This window comes from Nicotiana tabacum, chromosome 5, assembly GCF_000715075.1.
Source record: "Nicotiana tabacum cultivar K326 chromosome 5, ASM71507v2, whole genome shotgun sequence".
Lineage (NCBI taxonomy): Eukaryota > Viridiplantae > Streptophyta > Magnoliopsida > Solanales > Solanaceae > Nicotiana > Nicotiana tabacum.
The window spans coordinates 79,484,660-79,509,429 of record NC_134084.1 but is presented as its reverse complement, the minus strand read 5'-3'; the positions used below and the strand labels follow the sequence as shown (position 1 = coordinate 79,509,429).

The 24,770-nt window shown below is 36.4% G+C and overlaps 1 protein-coding gene across 2 annotated transcripts; it reads left to right on the top strand.

Annotated features, from left to right (window-relative positions):
• The first annotated feature begins 4,464 nt into the window (after positions 1-4,464).
• Positions 4,465-17,118, top strand: LOC107781719 (shaggy-related protein kinase NtK-1-like). 2 transcript variants are annotated; one of them, XM_016602459.2, is made up of 13 exons: positions 4,465-4,688; positions 6,633-6,749; positions 6,867-6,959; positions 7,053-7,112; positions 7,193-7,465; positions 7,774-7,848; positions 11,865-11,921; positions 12,026-12,166; positions 12,257-12,307; positions 14,103-14,198; positions 14,293-14,376; positions 16,553-16,655; positions 16,736-17,118. In XM_016602459.2, exons 2-13 carry the CDS (start codon positions 6,636-6,638, stop codon positions 16,816-16,818), a joined length of 1,230 nt encoding a protein of 409 aa, XP_016457945.1. In that variant the 5' UTR covers positions 4,465-4,688; positions 6,633-6,635; the 3' UTR covers positions 16,819-17,118. The 2 variants fall into 2 exon arrangements, with proteins under 2 accessions (XP_016457945.1, XP_075109812.1); XM_075253711.1 differs by having other exon boundaries at positions 4,483-4,688; positions 6,591-6,749.
• Positions 17,119-24,770: the final 7,652 nt, after the last annotated feature.

Genomic DNA, 24,770 nt, shown 5'->3' with positions numbered 1-24,770 from the left:
CTTGCCGGTTTGAAATCGAGCTTTATGGGTATCAGATAAATAACCTGCATCTGCATTACCAATACGATCTACACCACTTTTGTTAGCATTAACAAGATAAATAAGTGCACCATCTACACCGAGATAGAGTATTTCAGGACCAAGGAGCTCCTCATCCTCTTCTTGAGGTTGGAACAGATCCTTATTCACTTCAAATGATTGAATATTCATTGGTGTACTTAATGGGTAGACTTTGTCCATGTAAAAGTATTTTTAAGACCCTCTTGGAGCTCTTACGGAGTTCCAATAAGATTTATGTCACCAACATAAACAGCAAGTGTAACAAATTTTGATGACATTTTATTTATAAAAATACACGGACAAATAACATAATTTATATAACTTTCTTTCAGCAAATATTTACTGAGGCGATTATATCACACGTGCACAGATTGCTTTAAACCGTACAAAGATCTTTATAATTTGATCGAGTAAATTTTTCAAGACTTTGAATTATATGCTTCAGGCATTTTCAATCCTTCAAGGATCTTCATATAGATTTAGCCAAATAAGTCATATAGGTTAAGACTTGTATCTAAATGGTATGACATCTTCAAGTGTCTGGACTGCTGGTCCGATCCTCACAATCTTTTATAATATTGTGCACTATATTGTATCAAATATATCGTCGACGATCATTTTTGTGTCAGTCCGAAGCGACATAACTTGTGGAGATTTCATCACTTTCTTTATTTTCAGGTACCTGAACTTTTTCGGGAGTTTCATGAAATGTTATGTCGTGGGCTCTTCTAGAGCTTATTTCCTCCCCATTATGATCATTTTGATCATTAGCTCCTACTATTTTTCAAGGATTGTTACCTTTGGAACTGATTGGTCTACCACGCTTCATGCGTACAATAAACTCTATCCTTCAGGGACTTTAATTTTAATAGGAGCATTTGTAGCTGAAATATGATATTTAATTTTGGATCAGCAAATGCTTCTGGCATTCGACTTGAATTATCTTCTAAGTGAGGATCATATTAATGATAATTCGATTCATATAGCATATTTTTCAACTGTTTATTCCATCCCCCAAATGTTAGAAAAACTAACATATATCCCCAATCATCTTTGGGAAACATATCTTTGTGTATTATGGTAGAGAAATTAATCATATACCACACAACAAAAAATAGTAAAAATATTTGGTTTCCGATCCTAAACCAATTGTGAAGGGAGGACTTATCATATATTATTGATCTGATGCATACAAGTGCTGCTATATGCAATTTAGAAAATCTTAGACCAACACATGAAGCTTTGTTCTCATAAGCAATGGTTTAGCCATTAATAGGAGGTATTCAATGCTAAACCAGCTTGGATATAAACCAGCATTATCAAGATGAACTGTCTTGATTTCATAATCTGAAAATTATGCTCTTAATCGAGAAAAGCAATTCCAAATGCCAAACTGCAGGTTGACAATAATTACACATGTAACCATCTCATATATGCACCTATAAGTGGTTCACATGATAGGTGAACGGGCCCATATTCACCTTTTATATATTTCAGAATCAGGGGTCTTAGTCCCAACTTTAGCTGGTATAATCAATTCATTATGAGAGCAAGCAACACATGAGAATTCCTGAAGAATCTTCTAGTTCTTTAGTATATGCTTATCTGAATTCTCAAATAGCTCATTTAAAAATGGCAAATGAAACTTCAAGTTTATCATGTCATGTGCTATCTCTTAGTAAACTTCTGGTTTACTATGGCATAAACTTTTGCTTTAGTAAACTTCTGGTTTACTGTGATACATGATATAGTACAAATTAAAGAATAAGGCGGGTAACTTCTCACATACATATTATTTTACCCCCTATGATTGTGGAAACATGAAGATTATCAATCTTCCAATCATTTGTAGTCTCAATATGATAGCCATTTGTATTAGTAAACTTCAGGTTTACTACAACATATGTTTTGACCATAATCATATAATATGAATGACATATTTGTATATAAGCTCTTCGAGAGCCTTCATTTATTATCCACAATCTAATATTTATCGGGCACTACTGGTGTCATGTATCCTTTAGGCAAACAGTTAGCTCTTCAGGAGTTGTTGATACATTTTGTACTATCAAATATTTCTCATACACTTCTGGTATCATGAGAGAAAATCACAATCAAATAAACAATGTAAAACAATTGTTTAAGCACAAGAAAACTCTTCTTCATAATATTTTCCTACTTCAGGAGGCAATTTCAATTGTGTTACTTCTTCAGGAGCAAATCGAGGCGTGCAATTAATATAAAGAATATTTATGTAGCTTATCTTCAATTGTAACCATAGAAAGCCTAAATTATCACTTCTGGTGATCATAGACATATACCACTTCTGGTGGTTAACAAAATATAATTACAATGAGATATATGAATTATAACTACTTCTGGTGGTTGTATATTTCTTGCAAACTCTGCTAGAGTTTAAGTTGGTCTAATAATATTATCCATATTCTTCAAAATGACATAAATAAGATATATTATAGTAAACATCATTATCAAATCATAATTTTTTCTTTATGTACAACAATTACATAACCATACTATCTATTACAAACAACAAAAATTAAAATATTTACATTTCTATACATTCACCACCGATTACATGACTTGTTTCTCCTTCTGGGAGTGCAAGGTAATCAGTTACATCCAAATGCATGAAGTCTAAATTATCTTCAGAAATAAAATTTGTTTCAGCATTTTTCTCTGTCTTCTTTAGGGAGGCTTGATAAAGCTCAACCAGGTGCTTTGGCGTACGACATGTATGTGACCAGTGCCTTTTTTCTCCACATCTATAGCATGCATTTTCTGCATTTGGTGCTTGCACCGTTTCATGCTTTTGTTCCTTCCTTTTCCACTGCTAGTGGTGAGGAGTGTTCTTTGGTGCATTATTATTACCATGATTAAAGTTTCTTTCCCGACCACGACCATGACCACGACTGGGGCCACGACCTTTTCCACGTTTAGCCTGGTGGAAGTTCGTCTCATTCACTTCAGGGAATGGACAAGAACTAGTAGGTCGGCTTTCATTATTTTTCATTAATAACCCATTATGTTGCTCGGCTATAAGAAGATGTGAGATAAGTTAAGAATACTTTTTAAATTCCATCTCTCGATATTGCTGCTGCAGGAGCATATTCGAGGCATGAAAATTGGTGAAAGTTTTCTCCAACATATCATGATTAGTAATATTATCACCACATAACTTCAATTGAGAAATAATTCTGAACATAGCAGAATTATACTCACTAATAGATTTAAAATCTTGTAGCCTTAGATGAGTCCAATCATATCGTGCCTGTGGAAGAACGACCATCTTCAAGTGGTCATATCTATCTTTCAAATTATTCCACAGTATGACTGGATCTTTAACAGTAAGATATTCCATTTTCAGGCCCTCATCAAGGTGGTGGCGTAGGAATATCATTGCTTTGGCACGGTCTTGGTTTGATGCCTGATTTTTGTCTTTGATGGTATCTGCCAGACCCATCGCATCAAGATGAATTTCAGCATCAAGCACCCAAGACATGTAGCTTTTGCCCGATATATCCAGGGCTACAAATTCAAGTTTAGAAAGATTTGACATTATTTAGGAAAAGAAAGTTTTTACCTCAGATACTTTCAAAATATTTGCTCGAGATGGCAAAGTCTCGTGCTGATAACGTGTTATAAAATAAAGACTATAAAGTAAAGACAAGTATAGAGAGAAACTGATATATTATTCAAATTCAAACTGATGTACATAATGAACTGAAATCTCTTCTATTTATAGAAGAAAGGAAGCTGCTGTGTAAGCTGCTACTATACTAGATATAGATAATCTTCTAGTGAGACAATGTTTATCCATAACGGAGTACTGAAAGGATAAACTTATTATACCCGATATGGATAATCTTCTATCGGGGGTAATATTTATCCATAACTGGGTACTGAAAATATAAGCTTATTATACCCGGTATGGATAATCTTCTACCGGGGATAATATTTATCCATAACTGGGTACTGAAAGGATAAGCTTATTGTATCCGGTATGGATAATCTTCTATCGGGGTAATGTTTATCCATAACTGGGTACTGAAAGGATAAGCTTATTATACCCGGTATGGATAATCTTCTACCGGGGTAATGTTTATCCATAATCGGGTATCGAAGTGATAAGCTTCTTCAGGAAGCTTATTTCTAATAGAGTACTTAAATAGATAAACATATTTACGGTGGAGTCCTATATGGATAAACTTGTTCAGGAACCTTATTTACAACGGAGTACTAAATAAACATTCATAATATAATATATTTATAACAAAGCTAGCTTTGAATAGTCAAAAGAGATGTATGCCCGTACAGTTTACGAGATTTATAAAATACGTCAAATTTTAAAAATGACATAAAAAAGAAATCTCCTTTATAACGCCTAGACTTCTTCACCGTCACATTGCCCCATTATCTAGTCAAAATTAAAATTTATAGATCATCAAAAAGCAAATAAAAACCAAAATTAGGAAAAATAAAAATCAAAGCTCCTTTCTCTCTCATCTTCCCTGCGATTCTATCTCTCAATTTCAGGTTTTCTCTGTTTCTCTGAGAGCCTCTAATGATCGGCGTATTCTCAATATCCTGAAGATTTTCTGATTTCATCGGTACACTTCTCATTTCTACTTTTTTTTTTTGGTTTTTTGAAAAATGTTTAATTTCTCTGTTCTTTCGCTGTAGATCCATTTTACAGCTTTTGCGTTTGAATTTTTTTCGATATGGATCCCCTTAGATCGTTGTGTAAATTTTTGATTATTCGTTTTCTTCGATATTGCTGTATTAACTGCATGTATTTTTCTCCCTTAATGACTTTTTCTATTATTCTGGAGTCGTCTTTTGCATTTATCTTCCTTGATGTTTCTCTCTCTCTCTGAGCTAATTATTTGAGCTACTTTTTTCTTAAAAGAATGTCTACCAGCACAGAATTTTTTTGACGTCATTAATTTTCAATCCATATATACAGACGGCCGTTAATGAGCTTTGAATATTGATTTTTCTACCTTAGCCTCGTACTTAAGTGGATAAAGGTATAGGGGCGTGACCATTACCTACCGAGTTTAGAATTGTGTGCCACTAATCCTCGTGAAATTCTCGGTTGTCTTCTAGCTGCAGTTTGTATTGTACTAGCTGGTTTTGTATCTCAAGTTGCCTCTTAGCTGTAATATGCCTAATGGATTCTCTTAAATTTAGTTTGGCACGGTTTATACTTCTCATTCGGAGCTATTCTGTAGTGTAGTATGTGCTTATGGTGTAGCAGACAGTAGACACTATTGTTAAGTGGAATTGATGTTTGCTTGACTCTTTAGGCAATACAAATGGAATTTGATTTAAGCAGATGGTGGTAGTTCTCTGCTTTTACCTGTTGTAACGTGTGGTACACTTTTGTAATAGTAGTATACAACAACAACAACAACAACCCAGTATAATCCCACTTAGTGGGGTCTGGGGAGGGTAGTGTGTACGCAGACCTTACCCCTACCCTAGGGTAGAGAGACTGTTTCCAAATAGACCCCCGACATCCTTCCCTCCAAGAACTTCCCACCTTGCTCTTGGGGAGACTCGAACTCACAACCTCTCGGTTGGAAGTGGGGGTTGCTTACCATCAGAGCTGTAATAGTAGTATATGAAAAAAAATTCGGTAATGCTGGAGCTCAATGTATAAGTAGGTAATGCTGCAGAGAAACAAGTGTGAAAATTGATGACATTGTGCAATCAGATAAAAGAAATGGAACGAGAATCTTGCATTTACGAGTCTAAATGGATTTAGCTGTCTCGGGCATGCAATAGCTGTTGATAATATGCCATATGGATATCTCATCCCATGAGTTGATTTTCCATAGGTATTGTTGAAACCTTTTGCTGGAAATCATCATGTTCTCATCTCTGTAACCAGTGTTGGGTCAATAGTGAGGGTACCGAGATCGTTATAGGATAACTAGTGAAATTTTCATTTTTGTATTTTCACCATATACTTTTTTCTGGCTAGATGCTCATATTATAGTTTTTGGCTTTGAGAGTGACATAGATGAAGCTATTGCAAGGTTGAAGGGTGAAAGTCAGCCCGTTCTTAAATGCCAACAACCTTCAGCTATTCTAGCTTGCTTAATATTCCTTTCCTTTCTCAAAAAAAAAAAAAAAAAACCATTCCAGCTAGCTTAGTTTCTCTTTCTTAGTTATTTGATCAGTAAAGAATTCACTTTGGACAAAAGGATTTATTTGGCAAGAAGAGCTCTAGCTGGACATCCATTTAAATGGATAAACCCCATAAGGCTTGTTTCTATTTGAGCACATAACCTTGCTAATTGATAATGTCTAATATTGTTGCAAGTACTTGCAACTATGTAAACGTATATATGAATTTCATTCAAATCCAACTTTGGATTGCTGGTTCTATCTCAAATGTTGTAGATTTTACATGATATATTAATCTAAAGGCTGAAAGGAATTATGCATTATTCATACGTTTAGAGATGCTTAGAGCTGATACTTTATGATGCCATGTTGATCAGGTGAATGACTTTTTGAGGTGATAATAGTTCGCAAAATTTCAGGAAATGACTTCAGTAGGCTTAGCACCTGTATCCGATTTGAGAGAATCCAGTAGCCATAGTGTTGGTGTAGATAGGCTGCCTGAGGAGATGAATGACATGAGAATCAGGGATGATAAGGTTTGCATATTGAAAAGCCTCCTCATCCCCTGCTTTTGGCCATTTTGTTTCTTCAAGTGGCATTGGATTCTCCTTTTGAAAATATTTGTTATCAGATTAAAAGTGTTTCATGTGTAGGAAATCGAAGCAGCTATTGTGGATGGTAATGGGACTGAGACAGGCCATATAATAGTGACAACTACTGGTGGTAGACATGGTCAGCCAAAACAGGTAATGTGGCAATCTGTCTTTCCAGTCAATTTGGTAGTTTCAAAATTTCGTATGGTATTCACTAACTTCTTCTCTTTTTTCCTTTTGGTGCAGACTATCAGTTATATGGCTGAACGTATTGTTGGACAGGGATCATTTGGAGTAGTTTTCCAGGTATCATTATTTTCTTCATAACTTGGCATCATCCCTCCCTGTCAATTTGCTCACATGATTTTGCTCATTGGGTTACACAGGCAAAATGCTTAGAGACTGGTGAAACTGTTGCTATCAAAAAGGTTCTTCAAGACAAGAGATATAAGAACCGGGAGCTGCAGACCATGCGCCTTCTTGATCATCCAAATGTTGTGTGCCTGAAGCACTGCTTCTCTTCCACAACTGAGAAGGATGAAGTATATCTTAATTTGGTTCTTGAATACGTCCCTGAAACTGTCCATCGCGTTATTAAACACTACAATAAGTTGAATCAAAGGATGCCATTGATACTAGTGAAGCTTTATACATATCAGGTACCGTGTTTGTTTCTGAAGTTCTTATATAACTTTACTATCTTTTTCTTGTTGCATTGTCCTAGATGAACTTTTTTTACTTGTTCTATTGCAATATATAAATTTTATCACTATCAATTTCCATATCTTTTCTGTTTTCTGATGGATGGCTAATTTTGGAAAGCTCCAATGAACTATGGTTTTTGGATGAGAAACTTGTGTAACATGTATCATTTACCATGTTGTCAACGCACTTGAAGTTTAATAATATCCTCGACGTTCTTGAAGTTTAGTAATCTAAAGTATAAGATGCTGTTACTGTCTGGCAGATTTTCAGGGCGTTGTCTTACATCCATCACACAATTGGAGTGTGCCACAGGGACATAAAGCCTCAGAATCTTTTGGTATATTTATCTGCTTTTTTCAGTCTTTTAGCTTATGTTTAATTATATTCAGTCTGCGTGACATATGGAGTGCAATTTCTTGATAATGGACCTTAGTGTGAATGAACTTTCCCACTGTATGAAAACAATTATGTACCACAGATTTTTTTTTGATAACCGTGGTGTACGGGCCAGCGTGCGCGCACCTCGACTAATTCCACGGGATATCTGCCACCATCAACATTAGGTTGACAGGTACTAGGTAACTCTATCCGCCGAAGCTTGGATAGATAGGAGGAAATCACCTAGTGTTTTTTGTCTCCATTGGGATTTGAGCCTTAGACCTCATGGTTCTCACCCACTTCATTGACCACTAGGCCACACTCTTGGGTGCATACTGCATATATGGTTCTCAATACTTTTCAATATACGAAGAGAAAATGAAGAGCACAGGAATAACATAAAAGATATGCACAAATAGAGCATGTGATAAGAAAATCCTATCTCGTCTAATCCATCTAATCACCAATGTTTTAAAAGGTGTGGGCAAGAGGCGAGACATTTTATCTAACACGAGTTGAGGCGAAAGTCCTGAAGCACGGGACGTAAGCCCCATGGGTATTTAATTTTTATATTTTATATATTAAAAAAATAAAATATAGAATGAAAAAATATTTCAAAATTATAATAATTCAAGAAAATTATAAAATTAGTTGGAAAATGTATTTATCTATTATAAACACACTAATATATTCATGGACCATACAAAAGAATATCTTTTTCTTGAAAAAGTGAAAGACGTAAAGATGCATTACACATATAACATGACTATGATAGTACATACTTAGAGTTATGATATTCTAGTTCCTAATAATCCAAACAATAGAAATGATAATAATATAAAGTTATACTTTAAAAACCTAAAACTAGATAACAAATTACAAATACTCATTGTATAATACGGTTAGCTAGAATAGAGTTATCAAAATAATATCTAAGCTAAAGCGATACCAAAAGAAATTTTGAAATAAAAAACTAACTGGAAAAGAATGAATAAAAAATACAAAAAAACTTGAAGAAAATGAAGCATAAAGAAGGAAAACGCAAGCGTAGAAACAAAGTAAGAATTGTAGTTTGCACTTTGCAAATAAAGGTCTAAAGTGTATTTGTTACTCAGTAGTAAACGACGAAGAGAAAAGATTATGAAACTAGGATAAACAATTAGAGAAAATCTTTGATTTTTGAGATTTTTAGTTTGAAAATTTATTATGAGTTAACTTTTGGATATTTAAGTTTTTAAAGAAAGATTTATTAAGCAATTTTAACTCAAATTTGGAAAAGTCCTCAAGGATTATGCCCCGAATGAACGACTAGAGGGACGTACTCCTAGGCGAATACCCCGAATGTTGGGGCTTACACCCCATAATATTTACATTCCGCCAGTATGCCTTGGTGCGCTTTTGGTGCGCCTCGCCCCGGGACTTGCCTAAGAAACACCTTTTAAAACACTGGTTAGCATATATAAATGGTATGTCCAAGTATAACATATGCTTTTCATTGCCCCTCCCCTCTCCCCTTCCTGAGCCGAGGGTCTTCTGGAAACAACCTCTCTGTCTTTTTAAAGGCATGGTAAGGTTTGCGTACACTCTACCCTCTCCAGACCCCACTTGCAGTGGCAAAGCCACATGGACTGACCACCGTCGAAAAGTTACAATGTGTATATAGGTAAAATATTCTGTTTTAGAGGTATATAACACATATTGAACACCCTTTATCGGGAATTTTTTTCACTTCTTTTAAATTTGAATACCCTTAAGAAAATTACTAGCTTCGCCACTGCCCATTTGTATGACTACCCTGGGTATGTTGTTGTTGTTGCACAAGTACAACATATAAGAATGCATAAACATGCATATAGAATGACTTAAATAATAATAAAACTTCCACCTTTATCCTCAAATACCAATGGTATCACTATCAAATTTGCGCGTACGCCACCAAGAGAGAAACATGGGAGGGCGACTCATGAATGGACGAATCTTTATCCCCACACACACACCAGGAAAGTGAATTCACATGCCCCATGAACGTGAATCCACACACCCTAGTCCCTACATGAACATATATTCACATGCCTTAACTGATGCCTCAATAGGAAGGTGAATTCACACGCCCTCACAACTCAACAACTCACATAAACAATCTCAAATAAAATAATGAGAACAATATATGCTAACTAGGTGCATATATAAGACGGTATATGATTAAATAGTTCAAATCATGGAAAAAAAGGTCCGTGAAGCCTATAATATTAAACTAACAGGTAAATGATGCCTATAACATTATACTAGCATGAATAAGATACTCAAGTAGTCATACAAAAAGTAAATGATGCCTATAACATTATACTAGCATGAATAAGATGCTCAAGTAGTCATACAAAAAGTAAAGCATCTTACATATATGTTACCCTCAAACACGTAGCATATAGCAACCAAGACAACTTAGGAAAAGTTCTCTCATTGAGATTGAGGTCAATGTCTTAACGTATCTTTAGCACAGGCTAGCTCTAACCTTCAAGAATCACATGTTCTTGCTCCAAATCCGTCAAACAAGCTTGACCTAGTCAAAAGTATGCTTAACAAGGTTAAGAAAGGCTAAAGGAATCAATTTCATAGTATTAATCTAACATTAGGTCAAAGTCAACCCAAATTCAATATTGCGCCCACATGGTCAAACTCCGAAACTAAAAGTCAAATCCGTTGACTCATAACCTCCCTGTCTAAATTTATTAGATTTTCATAAAGAGTCCATTTGTACATTCCAAAATCCCATTTAGGTGATTCTTTATCTAGGTCTCAAAACCCCATTTCTCCTCTTTGACTTCAAGTTTAAGAGACAAATTCAAGGTTAGATTCATGTAATAATTATAAATCCAAGTTAGAATCGCATACCCAAAGGTTGCAGATCTAGATTTACTTCAAAACTCTTCAAAACCGAGCTCCCAAGTCTCCAAAATGGTGAAGAATGAAATAAAAATCACCAAAATCCAGTATTTATCCTTTTTGAAAATTCACTGTAGTGTTGTCCGCACTTGGCCATTAAAGACCGCACTTCCTCCATTGCAGCCTCAATGGCAGCCGCACTGACCAAGAGAAATGTAGATCTACAGCTTCAGTGATAGCAGTGCGGACCGCACTCCTGGAGTGCTGGCTGCACTGCACCCTGCTTCAGCTGTCAATTTTTTTCAATCTTGCTCCCAATGCGTCAAACTCACCCAAGCCCCGCGGGTCCTAACCTAATCATCTCCACAAGTCCAACAACACATACGGACCTATCCAAGGTCTCGAAACATGAATGAAAGTGCAAATACTAAAATCGAGGGGTAAAGTTGCTACTAAAACTCCTTAAACACCAAGTAGCATGTCATGATTCCAAATCTTCCAGAGTCTTTCGGGATCGAAACTACCCATACCCGCAAGTCATAAAAATCTTATAAACCTATGTGGAGTTTCAAATCAAGGAATGAGGTGCTAAAACTATAATCGATAGGTTGGGTCGTTACAGTCCGCAAGCATGCACAAGCTTTCATTTGCTTGATCTGCAAAGAGTAACAAAATACTGCCACATTTGTATTGGCTCCACAAGTTTTTTCGTGCCTTCTGAGAGATCGTCCTTTATCCTATTTTTGGTTTCTCTAGAGGTGGCAATCTGAGACAAAAAGTTGACAAGAAGAATAGAAAAAAATATTCTAGTGATATGTCAAATATAACAAGACATCTGGCATCCGTACTGTCTTAGTTAATCAGAGGCTGATGTAAAATTATTCTATAGACATTGAAAGAAATGGGTTACTTGGCTCGGTTGACTTCTCATTGCTGGTGGTTCCACTCCCAGACTCCCAGTTGCTTGTGGTGTGACCAATTGTTCTTCACAGTTAGGTTCATTTGCTATCAAGCATAATTATGTTCTGCCCCTTTCCATTTGGCGTTTTCTCTTGGCACACTTAGTGACTAAGGTCGTAACTCCTTTTGCAGGTGAATCCACATACTCACCAGGTTAAATTGTGTGACTTTGGAAGTGCTAAAGTTCTGGTGTGTATACATTTCCCTGTTTTCTCTCTTCCACATTACTGAGTTGGGCTCTTTTGTGCATTCTGTGACTGGATGTTTGGTTATTCTTTCTGAATCCTTGGAAGGTTAAAGGAGAACCAAATATTTCTTACATCTGCTCTAGGTATTATAGAGCGCCTGAACTTATATTTGGAGCAACAGAGTACACTACCGCTATTGACATCTGGTCTGCTGGCTGTGTTCTAGCTGAGCTACTTCTTGGGCAGGTAGGTTGTTACTTTTGTCTAATGAGAAAGAATTTATTCTATGCTATGTGGTCCGTTTTATGTATTTGATTGTTTACTTTTTGCGTTCAGCCTTTGTTTCCGGGTGAAAGTGGAGTTGATCAGCTTGTTGAGATCATTAAGGTAATTTCCTCTTTTCTTGATCAGCTCATTTGCTGTCTCTGTCACTTCTTTTTGTTCAGCTTCTTCCCCTCTCTGCTGCTGTTATTTGAGTGTTGTCACCCTCTTTGGGTTGTATATTTGTCCTTTTGCTCTTCTGTATGTTTGGCAAACTCGCAATTTTTGGTCTGACCTTTCTTTGAATTTGTGGTTACCATCTGATGCTTTTTTTTTGTGCAACTGAGATTTATAAGGGAGAAGCCACTTTTTCCTGATTGGGGGTTTTGTACGATCCCTATCAACTAGATTATGGGAAGGAGATGTAACAATTAAGGTTCTCATTTAGGTGTATGTGGGAGTTCAGAAGAAAATGTAGTTGCTAAGGTCAAAATAGATACACACAGAGGCGGATCTAGGATTTCATGAACATGAGTGCACCACCACGTCTAGAGAGAACAAATAAATGTCCTGCCAAGTGCAACTATATCACTGTAAAGGACCTTTATTAGAAACAAAACCAAACGAGAGAAGTCACTTAAAACAAACCAGTGGACCAAGCTTAGCAAGCTGAAATTTTTTAAGTCAATATTGTAGCACCTTAATTGTACGAAAGGAATCCTTTTACCAAAAATTTAAAACTTTAAAGCCAATCTTCTTACTTCTTAGATGCAAAATATGAGGAATAATTCATCAAATATCGAAATAGAAGGGAATAAATTTTAACCTAAAAGCAAAACCTTTTTGAGACTTGAGAGAGAAAGCTCATGGGTTTGAGAGCAAAATCTTCTTGAGAACAAGAGTTCTAGAGCATGAAAGAGAGACACAAAATCAAAATTGGGCTTTAGTACAATTTGGGATTAGGGAGAATTAAGTATCGGGAATGAGTTTAGGAAGGACTGAAAGTGGGGAATGGGGCTTGGCTTCGAAACTAAAGGAAGGAGAAAAAGAAAGGGAAAACAAAAAGTATTAAGTGATAATAAATTTCTGCTCCTCTGGATAAATAACCTAGCATCTAATCAAGTGCACCATTTAGCCATTTTGGAGCGTGGGATCTAACAGTTAATATTAGATCTACGGAATATGTACATAATATACCTAATTTGGTGGAGGGTCATAGGTCCACATGCACCATAATCTAGGCTATAAATCTGCCCCTGGACACAAAGAGTGAACCTGGTTCTTAGCCTGAACTGTGCTTTCTGACTTGTCTTTTACTTGATAATTTTAAAGTAAAAGTCTTTTTGTCCAAAACATGATCAGTTTTGAATTTTATGATTATTGTGAATTAATATCCCTGAGTAATGGCAGGATATGCTTACCAACAAATTACAGTTTAGACAAGGCTTCGGACTGTCTGCTTCCGGAATTATGTGGTTCTGATCTGATAGTGTGTAAAAGGCAAATGGTTTTGGCCACTGGTTGGGTATTTGTCATGAATTTGCTTGTCGAATCTGTGTCAAGTTCACTTTGTTTTACTGATTCAGATTCTTGGTTCTAATCCATAAGTGGAGTTCCTCTTGAACGTTGAGAGCCAGTTTTGTTGCATTAGACATTCATTCTCCTGTTCCACTTGACGTAATGATTTCATATTCTTAATCATTGTTAGTAAAACGAGTTCAATGATTTGCCCAAGAAAGAAAGGAGAGTCCCTGTTTAGTAGTGGACAAGTTTGTTATAATTGATATTTCCATTGTTGTCCTTGATAAACATGACCCAAAAGATGCACTATCTTTTGCATGGAACTGACATTTAATTTATCATCTTTTAGCCTGAGATAAACCTGACCAGTTGGCCCCAAATTTCCTAATATCTTTTACAGGTCTTGGGTACTCCTACAAGGGAAGAAATTAAATGCATGAATCCAAATTATAATGAGTTCAAATTCCCCCAAATTAAAGCTCATCCGTGGCACAAGGTACTTGAAATACAAGTTTTTACTGAACCATCCCCTCTCTAGCAGTATCAAGTATCTATAGAGCATCTTGTCAATTCTAATGGTTGAATATTAGATATTTCATAAGCGCATGCCTCCAGAAGCTGTTGATTTGGTTTCAAGACTACTGCAGTACTCACCTAACTTGCGTTGCACTGCTGTAAGTATGCTACTTATTATTGAGAGTGTATTTTATATGCCGCTATGGGCCCAGTGATAACAGATTGGTCATCTTTTGCATCTCTGGCATTGTCTGTGTGTTTTCATGTTCTTTTAAATGACTAAACATCAGCTGTTACATTCTAGCCAATTTTGTTCACAAATGCTTTAACTTCGGTTTTGCTCACCAAAATTTAGGGATAATACATAATTACCCCATTGGGGTTGTAACACATTACCTAATGCACCCTTCCACTTCACGGGGGTCCTATGACCTCCTTATTTTTATTTTTAGTCGAATTATTACCTCCTTTTGAGCATACGTGGCACTTGCTATGTAATGCACTTGATGCCTGCGCGTGAAAACCTTCAAAATGGCATTATTTTTCTTTTTTTTCTCTCTTGTTTTCTTTTCCCTATTACTTTATACCCATTTAGCCATCATCTTCATACATCTCTCTGCAACTTCCACCAAACTCCTCCCCCTTTTCTTTTCTTTTCTTTAACTTTTCAATTTTGTATTGTTTGCCCTCTGCCTTTGCTACAAGAAATATTTGGATTTTCTTTTGGTCACACGAATTTATCGATGAGATTGGAGTCACCAAATCAATTGTTGTCCTTGGAATCTACACAAATTTTCTGGGCCTTCAACTTCTTGCCAAATTTCATGGCCTCTTTCTGGACTTCGTTTGCCAAATGCTTGGAGATCTAGAATGAAAGATTATAAATAAAGATTAAATAAATACGGATATATAAAGAAGAAAAGAAGGAAAAAGAACAATTATTTTCGTTTTCACATACTTAAGGGTTTTGAGGATACTGCGCTTTGGATAAAAGGTGGCCGGAAAACGACGGAACAGTACCGGTACCGGTTGTGGTGCTAATTTTTGAACTTTTTGGATTTTGTGGCTATTGTAATCTTCAGAATTTGATTTAGTTATTAGTTTTATGATGATTTTACTTTTTAAATTCTAATATGGTGGGAATTTAATGATGTTTGGTGGTGGCTTCAATGAAGGTGCTAGCTATGGAAATGGTGGTGGCTATAGAGAAGGGGACACTGGTGGTGAAAAAAACAATCGCTGATGGAGAAAACGAAAAAGGGAAAATAAAAAAATAGAAAAAAGGAAAATTAAAATAAAACTGAAGTGGCGTCACATGATTGGTGCGTGTGTTCACATATTTTTTTGTGAAACTAGTGCTGGTTGATAAAGGGGGTATTTACACCACTTAAAACGATTATAATAAGAAAATAGCCCCCCCTCCCCCCCCCCCCCCCGCGCGCGCGCAAAGTTAAAGGGTGCATTAGGTAATATGCTACAACCTCAATGGGGGTAATTATATATTATCCCCCAAATTTACCGTTCTTCCCTCTCATCTCTTAAATGTGATGCATGTTTTTTTTCAAAGAACTTTTTTAAAACTTTAGGCTGAAAACTACCAATATCCGGAAATGTTAAACAGATGCAGTGAGTGTAGTGTTTGAGAGGCTGCTATTATTCTTGGGAGCATATCACTTTTTAAGTAACGAAATCCAATTTCCTTTTCCTTCTGTATTGGCACAGTTTATTCCATATTTTATTTTTATTGCTAATAACAGTATAATATGTAATTGTTTGAGGTTCTGAAGGTTCTTAGTTTTAAGCGACATGAGCACCCTTTCTACCTTGTTCATTTTGATACTCTCTTAGCCTACAAATTCTTTGACTTAGCGTAAGTAGCTTTTACACACAGCACTCCATGAATGTTTTTTGTAGATTGCTAAAAAAAAGGGAATGTGCTTTTCAGGATCTGAAGATAGCTAGTGAGTTAATTGTTTGTGAGTTATTTAGTCTGGAATGTCTTGTTCTGTTTGAGTGGCATTAGTTCTCTTTTATATTTAAGGGATAAGTGAAGTTGGTTCTTAAGTTTGTTTTTTGATTTGCTTGGTTCTTAAGTTTGTTAATGGTACATGTCTCTTTGCTTTGTTTAGTGATCATTTTGGAATAATGGCCATTCCATATAAATTTTGATTTGTTATGTTATGACTATGTAGTATTTTCTCAGTTACTTGGAGATAGTTAATTTGGGAAAGTGATGTGTCTTTGCAATTCTTCTTTGTGGCTGAAATTTGAATATAATTAATTACTTATTATCTAGTGCTTAAGTTGTGAGAGAATGTAATGATTTGAATGCAGTTAGAGGCAGTGACCCATGCCTTCTTCGATGAGCTTCGTGATCCTAATACACGCCTCCCAAATGGCCGTGTCCTTCCCCCCTTGTTTAACTTTAAGGCCCATGGTATGTCATTATTAAAAATTTCCTTCAAATCTGCTTTCTTCTCACAACTAAAAGTATTGAACCCATACCTCTTTTGCCAGAGTTAAAGGGTGTGTCTGCAGAGTCTCTATTGAAGTTGGTTCCGGAGCATGCCAGAAAACAGTGCCCGTCCCTTGGTTTATGAGTTCCCACTGTACGGTAGATATAATTTAAGTGTAAGCTATGTTATTTCTCTGTATCTATTTTTTCCCCTTTGCTCCCCACATGTATCAGATGTCTCTTTGTATTATTATGTATTATTATCCTATTTTGTAAAAGCAGAGGTAGGAGGTGCTCTTTAACATTCCTTACCTCCAAGATGTGTTCCTTTCACCCTGTTCCTTTTATGTCCTACAGTTGTAACTTTTATGTTGTTCAGGATGGACTGCTTTCTGAATGAACTACTATTATTTTATGATGAAATTTCAAAGTGATTTTTAGTGCGATGGCTGAAACACTGTTATCGAGCATGTGACTTTTGAAAATAACCATCAGATCTCGGGGTTTCTCTGGTTGCAAATGTTTGGCTGGTGTTGATTTATGTAAGCCAACCAATTTGGAATGTGCATCGAGCACATCATCGGACAATACAGAAGCATTACATATTTTGCTGTTGGAGTGTTTATTGACAGTTTGATAGAAATGCAAGTGTTTGTACGTGGTTGGAGGAGATAAAAGGTAGTGTTAGAAAATGGTATTACGCGGATGACCTTCTTGTCCAGATTTTTCAGTCACTTGATTGGTTAGTTAGTCCTCGGCTTTTCCCTTTTAAACAGAATACAACATCAACAACTACGCTCAGTTATAGGTAGTAAACCAATGTTTCCCCGTTATATCTGACTGTTATTTCCTGCCTAATTACATTAGAGATGCTTAAGTTAAATGATTCATTGATACGTCTATACATCCTTGGACCAACAAGTTTTGAATGCGAAAAGTTGTAAAACAGCATGAAGGTTCTGGTAACAGCAGCTAGCTTAGCATTTGGCGGGTTCATGCCTAATTCCCTATTTTGGTTGCCAGAAGCGAATGAAGAATATGGGTCAAATGGGTTCTCTTGTAATGTACACAATTGAGCAACTACAGTCTCTTTGCTCTTTGCACCTTCACTGTCGGAGGTTCTAAGTTCATTTTTCTCTTTTCATCTATTGTAGGTTTCTTTATAACAACAATTCAGTGTATTACCACAAGTGGAGTCTGGGGAGGGTAGGATGTACGTAGCCTTACCCCTACCCTGGAAGGGCAATAAAGTTGTTTCCGATAGACCCTCGGTTCTTTACTTTATGAAATGGAAACTGACACTTGACTAATAGCCTGTTTGGCCAAGCTTTTTTGGGCTAAAAGTATTTTTTGGCCAGAAGTACTTAGGGCCAAAAATTGAGGTGTTTGACCAAGCTTTAAAAAGTGCTTTTGAGGAGAAGCAAAAACAGTTTTTGAGAAGCAGAAAAAAGTAGCTTCTCTCCAAAAGCACTTTTGAGAAAAATACACTTAGAAGCAGTTTTTAAAAGCTTGGCCAAACACTAATGACTGCTCAAAAGTGCTTTTCAAATGAATTAGCCGAACACAAACTGCTTCTCACTAAAAGCGCGTTTTTTAGAAAGTATTGAGAAAAACACTTCTCAAAATAAGCTGATTTTAGAAGCTTGGCCAAACAGGCTATAAAGAAGGCTTATAGTCTAGTTAGGGGTGGCAAACATGCGGGTTAGGTCGGGTCGAATATGGGCGAGTCGGAAACGAGTAATGCAACGATGGATAAATTATCCAATCCGATTTATATTTAATACGGATAGAAAATAGATTAATCGGCTTCTTGAATATGGTCATTTTTGGGAGAATTTTTAGTCTTTCAAACCTGAGGAACCCCCAATTTTAATCTTTGCAAATATAAAAGTTAAATTCATTTTTCAAGTGGATAGTATAGATCTTATCCATATTTGATATTTTTTTTAAAGTTCATTATCTAACTTTTATTTAGTGGATAATATGGATGGATAACAATTTTTTTAAAATCTATTTTGTTCCCACTAATATAGTAATACCGATGGAAGTCTCTTATGGGTGTAGATTCAATTCTATCTGTCTCCCTTTCCTGAGCCCCTACGTAATGAAAGAACTAAACGACGTGCACTTAATTTCTTAACCGACCTATAATCAATAAATGCAGCTTTAGAGGTAGAATTCTTACATCAAGCTTTTGTTAGGCAGGAACGGCCAAGAAGTTTTGGTAAGTTTATTAATGTCACGATCTAAAATCTAATTAGTCGTGATGACACCTAACCGAACCTGTTAGGTAAGTCAATTAACAACAACCCAATGCAAATGAGATTTACGGGGAAACATAAATGATGAAATAACTAAACTTTTATACAACTTACCCAGGACTGGTAGTACAATTCATTAGCTTCTAAATTTGGAGTTTACAAAGCTGGTATGAAATAAATACATCATCAGTTCAAAATATATATAAACAAATTTATAAATCTATAGCTACCAAGAACAAGAGGCAGTTATAATCAAAACGCAAGTACATCTCCAATGTCATCTCCTTCCATACGCAACAACATCAGCTCCAAAATTTGCATGTAAGGTACAGAAGTGTAGTATGAGTACAACCGACCCCATGTACTCAATAAGTAACAAACATAACCTTAGGTTGAAAGTAGTGACGAGCTTGGAGAAGGTCATAGTCCAACACCAATAACCAAGAACAACTCGTAACAATATAATAAAAACAATACAAGTAATAACTCAAAGATATGATACTCAACTCATTCGCAGTTACGAAAAATAGACATGTCGTTCAGGTATAACAGTAAAAACTCAAAATCTTTCACCGAAATCACCAAAATATGAGTATATCAGAAAAACTATGATTTTTCCCAAAAACTGTCAACAACAGATAAGATATTTCATTATCAGATAACATGAGGAAAGTACATCTCTATGCCTACATGTCAATATGCATGAGACTTCATGAATGTGACAATACCGTATATCATGAGAAAATGCATCCCTATGCCTACATGCCAAGTATGCATGTCAATGTAATGCATCACAGTGATAAACTAATGTACTCACACTCTCAGAGTACTCAATCTCACTGTCTCTCACTCCCACTCATCGCTCTCAATCACTCAGCACACTCAATCACTCAACACTGTACACTACCTGCGCTCACTACTAGTATGTCAGTCTTCGGAGGGGGCAGATCCTGCCCAAGCGCTAATATAAAGCCAATATGGCCTACTGCGGCGTGTAGCCCGATCCCATAATAATATATATAGCCTATAAGGCCTGCTTCGGTGTGCAACCTGATCCTTAACAATAATATATATAAAGCCAATAAGGCCTTCTGCGGCGTGCATCCTGATCCAGAATATCACTCACAATACGACTCTCAGGCCTCAACTTAGTCATCAATCTCTCTAGTCTCACGAGCTCACATATCTCATGTCACTCAACCCAAACAGTGATAACGTGATGTAATGATGAATGATGAACATAGACTAAGATATGATATGCAAATGAAGAATCATGACTGAGTATATAATTACAGTTAGACTAGATAACTCAAAATAACAAAAATAGCCTCATTAGGTCACAACCGAATAAGCACATAGCCTAAACATGATTTCTAACATGATTCACGGATCATATAATCAAATGAGAAGGGAGAACATGGATGTAACAAGATATAACAACAAAGCAAGTACGGTCACAATTTAATAGTCAACTAAAATCATGATTTTCTTGGTGCACGCCCACACACTCGTCACTTAGCATGTGCGTCACCTCAATACATCTCTTATAACACATTTTCCAGGATTAAATACCCTTAAATCCAAGTTTAGATATGTTACTTACCTCGAATAAGCCAAATTCAATATCGTTCAAGCCAAACAATACTCTAGAAATGCCACCTCGCACGGATCGACCTCCGAACGACTCGAAACTAGCAAAAAGCAACTCAAAATATCAAATATTATCAAAAGAAACAAACTCAATCGATAAAGGTCAAATCTTTAATCAAAAGCCAAAAGTCAATTAAAAAGTCAAACTCGGGCCCGCACCTCGGAACCCAACGAAACTTATAAATTTCTATAACCCATTCAATTATGAGTCCATCCATACTAGTTTTAATTCGACTCCGAATCGATATTCAAAACTTAAAAATTCACTTTAAGAAAATTTAGATAAAACCCCCCCAATTTCTCTTTCAAAATCACCAATTAATTACCAAAATGGAGTGTTGTTATATATAGAAGCCAACCAAAAGCAAAGTGGAACAAAAGACTGAAAAGGTTGGAGGGAAAAAAAGAGAGAAAAGTCCCAGGGCAGCGTGACATGCTACTTGGGGCACTGCAGGCAGGCCTGATTTTTGGCATCACCCAGCTCAGCGCAGGGCTAGTGCGATGCTCTGCCTAGACGCCAGGTTTGAGATCTTTTTTATTTCGTCGAGGACTTGATTTTGACGACCCTACACAACCGCATCTCGTATAAAAGAAGTTCTAAACCTAATTTGGAGGGAAAGACGCCACTTTGAGAGAGCTTTTCTACACGCGATGAGCACTCGGGAAGCAAGGATTATCAATCTTCTTTCATTCTTCTTAGTATTTCCAATCATTCAAACACTTATGAATTTGATTAGAACTATCATGAGTGGCTAAGATCCATAAATTCTGGGTTATTGATTTATCCATGAATATTTTTGTTCGACGTTAACTCCTCCTTAATTATAATTTACTATCATATGGTTATTTCTCCAATTATGTGTTCAGTTGCTTGATTGTCTAGCCAATGGTAAAGTTGTATCTGCTATCTAGATTGTGCTTGATAAAGCTACGTTTAGATTATAGAAGAATTAAACAGGGCATGATCTTATCTCTAAAGTTAAGGGAAAAATTTGTGGTTAAGATATGATTATACCTAGTCACCGTGATCAATTAAATATTATGATCTTAATGCATTCTTGATAAGATTAATTTCATAGAAATATAAGTGTTAATCTATCTTGGGCAGGCGTGTAGTAATTCGGGAGATGAGCACCCACTACTCGGTTAATTAACAATTATAAAGCGAATTGCATATAAGGGGATTTGAATAGAACACAATAGGATGGTGAATCGATCATAACCTTGAAATATTTATCTCTATTGAATTCACAACACAACCAATTTTTTGCTATGCTTATTTAGTATTTTGTTAATTTTGCTTTCTTTAGTTAATAGAAACAAAAATCAACCATTGTCTTAACTTGAATTAGTGACGATTTAAGTTGAACTTAGTAGTTAGTTAACAACAAGTCCTTGTGGGTTCGATACTCTAATTATCACTATATTACCTTTTGATCATGTATACTTGTCTGTGCATATGAGACAACAAGTTTTTGGCGTCATTGCCGAGGACTTGCATATTGATTACTTTACTAGCTTTAGCTTTTGTTGTTTATTTCGTTGAGTCTAACTTTTCTTGTTGGTTTCTCTAATCTCAGGAACTTTGCTTGAATGCAATGTGTCAGGAGCCAAGATAGAATTCAAGGCTTTGATTCAAAACCTAAAAGAACATTTCACAGAAGGTTGAGAGAATCAAGGGACACAAATAATCGTAAGGCACTTGTTCAACTACCTATTGAGATGTCACACACGCAACCATTAGCGGTGCAGGAGGTGGCGATGCTCAGCCTTGCTAATGTCACCTCTAGCATCGTAAAACCCAGAATCACCAGGCACTTTGAGCTTAAGCATGATCCAGCTGCTACATGCAAATGAGAAATTTAAGGGTCTACCACATGAGGATTCAAAATAACATATTTTAAACTTCTTGGAGATCAGTGATACTTATATCACAAATGGAGTCACACCAGACTATGTGAGAGTCACAGTATTTTCATTCTCTTTGTTGGACGAAGTAAACAGATGGTTAAAGGTGGACCGACTAACTCTATTACATCATGGAATGATCTAGCTCGCAATTTCTTAGCATGCTTCTTCCCTTCAGGCAAGACTGCAAAAATTGAAATTGAGATAGTCGCTTTTAAATAGAGGGAAGGCAAGTCTTTATATTCTTCCTAGGAAAGGTTCAAGAGGTTGCTTCGAGATTGTCCTCATCATAATCAGATTAATGAGGTGCTGGCTCATACATTCATAGAAGGATTACACCCTAAGACCAAGATCGTGGTAGATGTTGCAACTGGTGGTCAAGTATTGGAAAAAATCTTTGATGAGATCTATGCACTTTTGAACAAATTTTCCAAGAGTAATCCTGATTGGCAAGAAGAAATGGGAAGACATACATTCCACAAAACCGCTGGGGTTCTAGATTTAGATGTTGTGTCGGTATTGTTAGCACAAGTGGCTTCATTGGCGAATCAGTTTAATAAAATAGTTATGGTTCTAAATAAACAACAATCCCAACAAATGCAGCAAGTGGAGGCATTTTGTGAAGTTTATAGAGAAGGCCACGTGAGTGATCTATGCCTAGCAAATATATACTTTATGGGTAATTACAATAAAGGCCACACAAACTAGTATGGGAACACATAATTCAAATTGGAGGAACCATCCAAACTTTTCATGGGTGAAAATCAAGGTGCTCAGAATCAATACCGGCCACAAGCTCCTCAACAACACTTTCGACCACCACAAGTTGAACAACCCACCTACCTAATGGGTAATATTGAAGAGATGCTAAAGAAGATAATGGTTGACAATCAGAATCAAGCAACAACTATTCGAAATCTAGAAGGACAAATGGGAAAACTTACTAGTGCCCAAAATACTCGTCCAGTTGAGGCCCTTCCAAATAACACCGAAGCAAATCCCAAGGCCCATGTTAATGCTGTGACAATGCGGAATGGAACAGAGTTGGTAGAAGTGTCTTCCAAAAAGAGGAAACAAGTCACTTTTGCTGAAAAATAGGTTAATATGGAAGATAGGCACCTGAAGAAATAATTGAAGAAAGGCCGACAAAAGTCACCTGTAATAGCTAAGCCACTACCCCCTTTCCCATAAAGATTGCAAAAAAGTGAAGAACAATGTTGCATGCAAAAAATTCATGGATATTCTAAAGCAAGTACAAATCAATATTCATTCGGCAGACATTTTGCAGGAAGTGCCAAAATATGTGAAATATATCATAGACACCATGGCAAACAAAAGGTGGTTAGCCAAGTTTGAAATTGTGGCACTCATGGAAGAATGTAGATCATGAATCTAAATCAAGCTACCTCAGAAGTTGAAGGATCAAGGGAGTTTCGCTATTCAGATCTCGATTGGTAAGCATACAGTCGGGTGACCTTTATGTGATCTTGGTGCTAGCATAAATCTCATGTTGCTATATTTGTTTAGACCATTGGGATTGGCGATCCTCGCCCAACAACGGTAATCTTACAGCTAGCTAATCACTCCCTTGCTCATCCTGAAAGAGTGATTGAAGATGTGCTGGTTCAAGTAGGGTCTTTCATATTCCCTGCTGACTTCATTATCCTGGACTACGAGCCCAATCAGGAAGTCCCATTTATTTTGGGGCATCCATTCTTAGCCACGCACTGAGCTATTAGTGATGTTTTTGACAGACAAATGACAATGATATTGGGTGATCGAGTAGAGGTTTTCAATATTTACAAAGCACTCAAGTTGCAAGTCTACTATGAAGAGCTAGCCATGATCTTTGTTGTGGAGAATAATGTAACCACAGTGATGCCTTTTGTGAGCCCCGCAGACCCCCTTGAACGATCTTTATTGGGGGATGAGTAAGAAAGTAAAGATGTTCTGATGGAATAAATTGAACAAATTCTTAACATGGCATGCAAGTATGTTCATGGGCTTAGAAGATTTGAGGACTTAGATCGACCATTGACATTGCCTCCTCCTAAACCATCTATTGAAGAAGCCCCAAATTGGAGCTTAAGGCTTTACCAGAACACTTAGGCTATGCTTACTTGGGAAACGCTGAAGCACTACCAATGATCATCTCATCTAGCATGACTACTTTGCTAGAAGAAAAGCTACTATGAATGCTTCGTGAGCAGGGTGGACAATTGCTGATAACAAAGGAATCCGTCCATCATTTTGCACGAATAATTTTTTTTGGAAGATG

What these genes read in the sequence shown, in the direction of transcription:
- LOC107781719 (XM_016602459.2), top strand. Translation starts at nt 6,636, where the DNA reads ATGACTTCAGTAGGCTTAGCACCTGTATCCGATTTGAGAGAATCCAGT. An exon ending in TGAGAATCAGGGATGATAAG is followed by an intron (nt 6,750 to 6,866) that starts GTTTGCATATTG and finishes TTTCATGTGTAG; the next exon opens with GAAATCGAAGCAGCTATTGT. An exon ending in CTAACTTGCGTTGCACTGCT is followed by an intron (nt 14,377 to 16,552) that starts GTAAGTATGCTA and finishes ATTTGAATGCAG; the next exon opens with TTAGAGGCAGTGACCCATGC.